Consider the following 10,232-nt stretch of genomic DNA (forward strand, 5'->3'; position numbering starts at 1 on the left):
AAGTAGAGTCAGAGAATATGCACCCTTTCATTTTACTACCTGTTCCATGTATACACATTAAGACACAAGTCCTATACATATAGTTATAAGCATAATACCATATAACTAATATTTTATTTACCTTTTCAATCTGGAGGGTTTCCTAAAGTTTCTTAATATTCTTATTTAGATTTCTCCACCTACTACACATGACCTTCAAAAGTAAATTCTTCCACACAAGTGCCTAATACATTTAATGCAAATATTTTCACCAAATTAGTAAAATATAATGGATACTAACTTTGAAGTGGTAAAGGAAAACCATGACCTAGTTTCCAAATTCAGCAATCCAGAGGCTCAGAGAATAACAAAGAGAATTCTTTTCATCACTATGATTTATAAGTTTTTATTAGTTATACTCTACTTTTCAAACTAATATAATTACCTCTGCTCTGAACATCGCAGGATTCTTGTTAAAGATACATAATTTCCTTCAACAGTCCCTTTGCTTACAGTTGGAACAGATTTTCTGCAAGCCACATATAAGGCACATGCTAACCAGTGAAGATCATTTCCCTGTAAAATAAAGTAGATTTTTAGATAATAAACTATATATATTTCAATACAAAATTTCTTGTTTAAATTGAAAGTGTATGCTTACAGAAATTGTATTCTCAAAAGATGGTACTATCCCACATGCTCTTCATAAAATGTGACACATTCTTCCATGAGTGGTAGGGGGTCTGTTTCCTCACCTTGAACCTGGGCAGGGGTCTGGTCCCCTTAAATTGATTAACTACCTCAACTAATAACACAGGAGGAAGTGATACCACCGCAGTCTTCCAGGACACATGTTTGCGAGTCCTAAACCAACATGTAAGAAGTCTGACTACCTTGAGTCAAAATGCTGCAGAGGGATCATACAATGTGGTCAGGCATACATAGAGAGATGCCCAAAGAGCCCTCCAGCTGTGCCAATCCTTAGCAGCTCAGTCCTTAGCTACCCTGCCAGTGACTCAGAACGCTGTAGCAGGATAGCAAGTTTGTGGCCTGTCTGGGCAATATATATAACATAAAATTTAAAATAAAGAGGGCTGAGGAAGTAGCTTAGTGGTAAAGTACCTTGAATTTAATCCCCAGTACTGAAGGGGGGAAAAAAAGGAATAAGGAAAGAAAATATAAAATATCAAAGAGTCAGGCACAGTGGCACACCCTGTAATCCTAATGATTTGGAAGGCTGAGACAGGAGAATTACAAGTTTGAGACCGACCTCAGCAATTTAGCAAGGCCCTAAGGTCTTAGCAAGACCCTGTCTCAAAATAAAATGATTTTATTTAAAAGGGCTAGGGATATGGCTGAGTGGTTAAAGTGACTCTGGGTTCAATTCCTGGTACCAAAAAATTAAAATTAAATCAAAGATAAAATTCTATAACCATTATCCTGTATTAAATATATCATGTGAGCTTTGTTTTTCCATTGTACACATCCATGAGATTCCCATCCCATGTTACCTTTCAGCATACAGACTATAAGTTCCACAGGGGCAGGGAATTTTAGGTTTTGTTCACTAATATATTCATAGCACCTAGAACACTGTGGCAAGTAATGGACACTGAAGAAATATTTGGTACATAAATAAATATTCATGCATTTATCAGGTACTCTGGGCCAAGAAGGGAGATTAAAGTCTAATCAAATCTGTTTTCAAAATTAATTTACTAAGCCTGGTGTGGATGGCACATGCCTATAATCCCAGCTGTGGAGGCTGAGGCAGAAGGACCACAAGTTTGAGGCCAGACTGAGCAATTTAGTGAGACCATGTCTAAAAATATTTTTTTTTAAAGGGGTTGGGGAGGAAGCTCTGTAGTAGAGCCCTTGCATAGCATGTGCAAGGTCCTGCGATCAATTCCCACTACCAAAAATAGTAATTCACTAACATCTATTGCTTAGGTAACTAGAATTAACATGACAGTCTTTATGAGTTGAAATACCTAAACTGTATGGTGGTAATGCTTGTTCTAATTTATAGGAATATCTTGAGGGGAAAATTAGAGCTTGTTTGGAGGCATTTATGTCCTTTAAACCAAAAGAGTATTCTTTAGGAAAGCACTCAGAGAAGTAGCCTCTTCAGTCACATTCACCTCAATATATTTAGTAAACTCTGAAGCAGTATGCATGAGTGCTCTATGTGCCACACATTACCTTAGTTAACCTTAAAGACAGTTTTGTGGGGTGGGTACAAATATCTCTAGTTCACATAATAACAAAGTTGAGTTTTCTAGTGGTCAAGTAATTTGTCCAAAGTCACCCATATCTGTCAGGTTCTAAAGCATCATTACTGTCTTTTCTCTATAGATAGAGCAATGGGGAGAGGGAACGAATGATCGGATTGAAATTCTATTAATATCAGATTTATGTGTGTGTGTGTGGTGCTAGGGATCGAACCCAGGGTCTTGTGCATGCGAGGCAAGCACTCTACTAACTGAGCTACATCCCTAGCCCCTATCAGATTTTTTTTTTTTTTTTTTTTTTTTAAGTAATCAATAGAAAGACACATACCCAAAGCAGCATGTCACAGTTAATTACACCTTGGGAGGTAGGCCTTCGTATTCTGAGCCTATTTGCCCTACTCTCTCCACAAGCTACAAGTAAAACTACTGGAGAAAATCAGATGGCCTCACGTTTGAATGCCACACGCACAGGCAAAAAGCCGACAAACAGTCCGGACTTCCGTGTCACTTCCCATTGGCCCGTGAAGGGGAGGTGCCTACAGAGTTGACAGCCACTGGCTAGAAAGGCTATTTTTCTCATCTGCAAGCCCCCGTCTGAAGAAAGGGACAAAACACGTCTGTATCACGGCGACAACCACAAAGATCCTCAAGGTAGTCGCGGTCCCGATTCCTAGCAACAAATGGGGGCGTATGCCTACGTCCGGGCAGACAGAAAGTCCACTTCTTGGCCAGGGGAAGAGCTGTCTTAATTTGTTTACACGTAGCCCGACACTTAACAGCGGCTTTACTTAAATAGATGCAACAGCGGGACAAAGGTAATCTGGTAGGGCCGAAACTGAAAACGACTAAGGGAGGACTAGAGACCCCAGCCCTGCAACCCCGCCCATCGCTGCGCCAGCAGGGACGAGTCTCTCCCACTCTTCCCACGGTCCCGACAACGACACCTGTTCGTTCCCCAACGTGGTGGGTCGGGGGCTGAGATGATCACACAGGCCCACTCTTGGTAATCGTGACCCCAGCGCCACCTCAACTTGGTTGTGCTCTTTGGGGGACAAAGGTGTACCCCCATCCTAAACACAGGAGCGACGAGAGAGTGCACCTCCAGAGCAGCCGAGAGCCCTTTAAGAGCCGGTTTCCAGCACTACGGTGCGCAGAGAGGAACACACGCTCCCCGGGGCCCGGAGACCCGAGGGCCCCGGAATCCCGGGTCGGTCGGGGGATCCCTGCCGGGCGGGGTCCGACACCGTCGGAGACGGCAACCCATCCCGGCGGCGGGGCGCGCCGACTAGGCCCAGGAAGCCCCTCGCCTCCTCCCCCGAGCGCACCTCCAGAGTGTAGCTCTCGCTCATGCTCCGGTAGCTGTCCCAGGCCTCGGCCCGCGCCGCCTCGTCCATGTTGAGGCGGCTACACAGCTCGTCGAACCGCTGCTGGATCTGAGGGGTCGGCGACCCAGCCGGCTGCGCGGCGTCCTCTGCCTCGCCGTCGTCCTCCTCCTCTTCATCCGAGCCTGCAGTCGCTGGAGGAGGAGGTGGGGGCGGCGGCGACTGGTCGCCTCCGGACGGCATAGTGCACCCCTGGACAGCAGGTCCTCAGGTGAGGTGAGGGCCAGGGCCCGTAGCCATTCAAACAGCGAAGCGCCCGCCCGTCAGTCGCCCGTACCGCGACTGCGTCGCAGCCACCGGCGATTGACTTCATGCAGGCACCCGTAGTATTGAGCCTGGCCTGCTGGGAGATGTAGTCCAAGCCGGAAGCTCACGGAGGCCAAAAATCATGAGGAAAAAAAAAAAAAAAAAAAGGGAAAAAAAATCAGCTTGTGTTGCTTTATTGGGAATGAAATACAAGGTACTTCTCAGTATATTAAGTATATTCCCATCTTGAGACCATTCAGAAGGCTGTTGTGAAGGGAAAAAGTTCAAGAAACATTGACAGGAGAAGATTTAGTATCCAAACTGTTCCCAGAAATACTTGCTTATCGTCTGGATGTCCTTGTCCAAAATATAATAGGAAGAGCTTGTCGCCTAAATTCAAACTTCGGCACTGCTCCTAATTTCTAGTTCTTCCTATATTTTAATATTATGTGAACCTTTCAAGTAATTATTGGATTTTTTAAATGCAGCAATTCTCCATCCCCTCCCCACCATGACAAATTTACATTCATTGTTACATGTGTGCTATCCTCAACCACTCAATTGGTTTAACTTTATTTCCTCTTTATTTTTATTCTTTTACTTTCTCTTTTCACTCTTCTACTGAACTTGAATCACTTTATTTCCTATCTTCTTTTTTCCTACTAAAAAAGTTTTAAAATTGCCAGTCTTCTTTATTATTAGGTATAGTATAAAATGCTTTCATGGAAAACAGCTGTAAGGCATTGCTTTTTTGCTATTTTTTGTTGTGTTTAGTTAGGTATGTAAACTGAAGGAAAAAAGTACTGGGACAAAAGGCGGAGTATGGAAGCTATAATGGCAGGAAGAAGAAGAGGGGACAGAAATCTTCAAATAAGAGGGAAGTGGAAATAAGTAACAACTTATCTCAGGAACAATTTTGACACAATGAAACCTTCAGCAAAATTCACAGAAATTAGTAACTGTTTTGGACTTGGATTTGCACAGGCTTATAAAATGCATCAGGTCTTTCACCTGGCTAACACATGTTCATTTTCTTTCTCTCTCTCTTCCTCCTCCATCCCCACTGCTCTGAATTTATCTGCCATACCACAGTATACCAGAAGCCCAGGTCACATTAGTAAACCTATTTTCAAAGAGAAACCAAACTGGACATTAGTTAAAACATGAAAACATATTTTACTCAGTAGCTGCTGATGGTAAAGGGAAAGAGCTGAGTTTCATTCCAATTTGTACAAAGATGCCAGGTATTTAAAAGGGAGAAGGAAGGAGTAGAGAGGTGAAGTGGGGGAGGGGGAGGGGGACAGAGGGCTCAAATGAAAAATGACAAAGGGTTGATGTTGTTAATGCCTTAGGCCAGCTGGGTCTGCTAGCTGTTTTAAAAATCAGGATGCTATCTTCCCACAGAGACTAGAAGAAGGCCCTAGCCTTCCTGATGATTACATTTCAAAACAAGGGCTTTCGGGTCCTTAAGACCGCCTGTGCTGTAAGAGGTTCACATGTATCTCAAAAGGTCAGAGGAAGAATTCACAGTTATAAGTCATTTGTAGTAAATGTACTATGAAAGGGAAGTCAAAGACCTAAATTTAGGTTTTGGTTGGTATAAATGGTAAATTTTCCTAGCATTGTTGAGCTTTTTCCACCAGATATTTGATGGGGATTAAGAGGGGGCATCATTCTAGGGATTCAGCCTTAAGATGCTAGAAGCCATGCAGGAGTTTGGTGGTCTTTTGGAAGGTGTCTTTATGTACCAAGAATTCTGCAGTTCTCACCATGTGTTGAGGACCCAAGGCCCCCTAGCCTTCAACCCCAGCTATGTTGAATGGGCCAGTTTGGAAGTAGATGCTCCAGCCTTCCAGTCAAACTGTCCCACTGATACTGTATACACAGAGGTGAAATATCTCACCGAGCCCTGTCCAAATTCTGGCAACAAAATTTGTGGGCAAAAGAGCACACACCTGTAATCCCAGAGACTCAGGAAGTGGAGGCAGGAGGATCGCAAGTTCAAAGCCAGCCTCAGCAATTTAGTGAAGCATTAAGCAACGTAATGAGACCCTGTCTCTAAATAAAATACGAAATAGAGCTGGGGATGTGGCTCAGTGGTGAGTGGCCCCTGAGTTCAATCCCTGGTACCCCCCGCCTCAAAAAAAAAAAAAAAAAAAAAAGAAAGAAAGAAAGAAAGAAACAATTATGTTACCAGAGTCCAGGTTCCAACAAACTAGGTCCAGCCACTCACCCCAAAAAACAAACAGAAAAGGCAATGATAAAAAGCAGGAAAGGTACTTTAATCATATTGCCATCAAGCATCTCAGCCCTGTCTTCAGGGTGCTAACATGAGCTTTAGGTTTAAATAGAATAATTGGGGCACTGGCTGAGAGATATGCCCAATAAGCAGTCTTGGTTAAACTGTGATCTAATTGATTACTATCTTGATTCTGGTTCTATGAGGTAGCTTCAGAAAAGTCCTTATCTTGAGGGGGCAGGTTCCATTTGATGATCAGGATATTCATCTATCAGAGCTGTGATCTTGAAAGAATCCCATGAGGGGATCCTGCTTAGGGGTACAATCTCATCATGGGGTGATCTCCTGCAAGGCTCTGCTGTTCCTGGAAGGCATAAGAACTAGAGATTTCTAGGCACTACTCTGGGACAGGAGGTTGAAAAGTCTCTAGAAATCAGCCTTGAAGGGGGAAAAGATAGGTTAGGTAAATTTGGGGCTAATAAACCTTGTATTGCCAATTTTTAGATGAATGCCGTACAACTGTGAGAATTGGAAGTTATACTCCATGTATGTAAAATATGTCAAAATGCATCCTACTGTCATGTATAACTAAAAAGAACAAATAAAAATGGTTTTAAAATTTTTAAAAATAATTAACATGCCTATGTGGAGAGCTGAGTCAGTCACAAAGTTTAAGGTCATAAAAGAGACATGCAAAATGAAGGCAGAGATGCTAAAATTTATCCTGTTTTTAATTATCCGTTGGGCATCCGCAGGCCGAAGAATGACTACTTTTAGCAAAGACAGACTGTAAGTCCCTATTATAATTATTTTTGTGTGAAGTCACTGAGTTTTAGGGTGGCTGTTACGAAGCAATAAATAGAACACTAAGTGGAAAACATGTATGTTTTGATTATCATAAAAGAAAATCATTTAATGACTATTTTTCTTGGTGATTTTCCTCTAATCTCACTAACAGCTTCCATTGTTTTTAACCTTAAAAAGCTAAAATAAAGGCTGGGGTTGTGGCTCAGTGGTAGAGCGCTTGCCTAGCCTGTGTGAGGCACTGGGGTTCTATTCTCAGCACTGCTCATAGATAAATGAATAAAATAAAAGCCCATCAACAACTAAAAAAAAAAAAAAACCCTAAAATAATAGTTGAAATTAACATTCCATAAAAGAGGCAGCTATGTTTTAAGTCATAGTCACTTTTGATTATGGAGGCTAATTGGCCTGGACATAGTTTTTAAGCAAGTTGTTCAAAATCGAATTAGATTCCTAGACTATACTTACCAAAGACTTCTTTCCTGTATCTTTTCTTCTCCCAGAAACTGAAGCAGTCCCCTTATAACACAATGTGATCTTGTCTTTCCCTGCTTGACTGTTTTGCTCCTGTTCAGGCCTGTTCTGCCTGCAGGTTTCCTCCTTTCTGCCTTTTCATCCTCAGTGAAAATTGGTCTTTTACACTTTCCTTACCTTTTTGTTTGTTTGTTTGTTTGTTTGTTTTGTTTTGGATGGTGCTGGGGTTTGAACCCAGGGCCCTGCATATGCTGAGCTAGTGCCCTATCACTGAGCTGCATCCCCCTCCCCACCTCTCTGATCCTCCTTTCCATTAGTCAGGGGCCACCCTAATTTCTCTTGGGCATCCCAGTTGAATATTTCTTTCTTTCTTCTTTTTTTTTTTTTTTTTGGCAGCGCTGGGGATTGAACCCAGGGCCTTGTGCTTGTGAGGCAAGCACTCTACCAACTGAGTTATATCCCCAGCCTGCCCCCAGTCGAATATTTCTAATGATATTTATTGAAACCATAATGAATAATTAACATGTCTGACCTTCTGCTTCATGTCTGTTGTCCTTTCTCTGTGGTAAGTGGGACATCTGTGTCTGTTTAGTTCTGTGCTGTAACCTCAGTGCCTGACATGGTGCTGGGCATACAGTTGACTCCACAAAATCTGTCAAGTGAATGACTGAGTATGATAATTGATATATATCTCACTGGAGCCTTGGGTTTTGTGGATAAAAGTCCTTATTCACTTGAGGATGAGAGCTAAAGTCCTTACCTCTTCCACCAGATTTTTAACTGGAGCCAACAGGATTTGGTGGCTGTTTCAGAGAGTTTTGAAGAAAGCATTACCTGCTTTTCCTCTTACAGGATGGCTTACTGACTTCCCCTGGAGGGATATGTTGGGAGGGAAGAGGGTAGAAAAGAAAAATTCAAGGGGGCCCAACTTCTGTTTATAATAAATCCCTAGAACTTTGAAAAAAAAAAAGTCCTTATTCATGTTGTGATCTGATAACCCAACAGAATGTCAAAGAATATAAATGACAGTCATCTAAAATTTCTCCTTAACATTATACATACCACCTTAAAAAATATGGGGATGTAGGTCAATAGTACAGTACTCTCCTAGCATTGATCCTCTGCAATGAAGAAAGAATAAAGAAAGAAAAGAAAAGAGAAGAGAAGGAAGGAAGAGGGGGAGGAGGAGGAGGAGGAGGAGAGATATTGAGAAAGGGAAAGATAGAAGCTTAACTGTGATACTTTCATACAAAAAACACAGTTATCGTTAAACTTCTTGGCCATATCTCCCTAAAAGAATTATCTCCTAGCATATTTTAAAGTTGAAATCTAACTTTTTCATTAAAAGCTTGATTAGAACTGGGCACAGTGGTGCACACCTGTAATCTCAGCAACTCAGGAGGCAGGGGCAGGAGGATTGCAAATTAGAGGCCAGCCACAGCAATTTAGTGAGACATTGTCTCAAAAAAAAAAAAAAAAAAAAAAAAAAAAAAGGCTGGTTATGTGGCTCAGAGGGTTCAATTGAGCAAGCAAGCAAACAAACAAGTTTAGGTACAAAGAATGTAATATCCATCCAGCATAATAACTCTAAGCCTTTAAAAACAAAACTGTTATTGAACCTTAAATATATTCAATGGACTTTAAATATCATAGTAATTTCATACTATCATCCACAATAAAAATATATGAACAATAAGTTGAAATTTTATGTCATTCTTTTTTTCTCCTTTAACTCATTTTATCTTACTATCTCAATAAAGATTTATTCTAATATATTTTGTGCTTGAAAGTCCCTTATTAATTTCCTTCAGATTTCCCTACAGCAAAAATGTACATTTGGGACTGGGGATATAGCTCAGTTGGTAGAGTGTTTGCCTTGCAAGCACAAGGCCCAGGGTTAAATCCCCAGCACCGCAAAAAAAAAAAAAAAAAAAAAAAAGTACATTCAAATTCATTCTTTCAAGTCTCCTGTTTTTTTATGATGTTATTTTCATCCAGGTATAATTTCCAGGCAATAAAATTTAGCTTTTTAGGGATATATAGTTTTATGCATTTTGACAAATTCATAGTCATGACATAACCAGCACAATCAAGACATTGAACATTTTCATCATCCTCAAAGTTTCCTAGTGTTTTGTACTAAACCCCTCCTCTTCTATCCCCTAGCAATGACTGATCAGTTTTCTGTTCAAATAGTTTTGACTGTTTTACAAAATGTAATGTTGATGTAGGTGTCCATATGTAGTCTTTGAGTATGGCTTCTTTCAACTTCACATGATGCCTTTGAGATTGATCCAAGCTGGTACATGTATCAGTGGATCTGTTCTTTGTTACTGTAGGTACTATTCCATTATATGAACATGCCGCTCTTTATCCACTTAGCAGTTGAAGACAGTGTGCTCATTTCCACTTTTTGGTGAATGAGTAGAACTGCTATAACATTTATATATATTTTTGTGTGAACACAAGCTTTCATAACTCTTGAGTAACTTCCCAGGAGTATACTATGGACTGAATGTTTGTGCTTCCCCTGACCCCAGTCACCCTTACAATTCATGTGTTCAAGTCCTAGCCCTTAATGTGATTTGGAGATAGTACTTTTAGAAGATAATGCAGGTCAAATTAAATCATAAGGGTGGAGTCCTAATCTTATAGGATTGGTAGTTTTATTAGAAGAAGCCTAGAAAGATCTCTGTCTTTATCCTCATACATGTACAGAGGAAAGCCCATTTTAGAAAAAAAATTCAGCAGTTTCTTTTTTTTTTTTTTCAGTGCTGGGACCAAACCCAGGGCCTTGTGCTTGCAAGGCAAGCACTCTACCTACTGAGCTACCTCCCCAACCCTCAGCAGTTTCTTATAAAGGTTAGCATACTTGTA

At 41.0% G+C, this 10,232-nt stretch overlaps 1 protein-coding gene across 1 annotated transcript in view; it reads right to left on the minus strand.

The window, feature by feature from the left end:
• The window catches only part of Rbl2 (RB transcriptional corepressor like 2), a 53,814-nt gene extending 49,912 nt beyond the window's left edge, over nucleotides 1-3,902 (minus strand). The window contains 2 exon segments of the mRNA XM_047527321.1: nucleotides 425-555; nucleotides 3,536-3,902. Of these exon segments, the coding sequence (XP_047383277.1) occupies nucleotides 425-555; nucleotides 3,536-3,775 (371 nt within the window). The 5' untranslated portion in view covers nucleotides 3,776-3,902.
• Nucleotides 3,903-10,232: the final 6,330 nt, after the last annotated feature.

This window comes from Sciurus carolinensis, chromosome 16 (genome assembly GCF_902686445.1).
Source record: "Sciurus carolinensis chromosome 16, mSciCar1.2, whole genome shotgun sequence".
Lineage (NCBI taxonomy): Eukaryota > Metazoa > Chordata > Mammalia > Rodentia > Sciuridae > Sciurus > Sciurus carolinensis.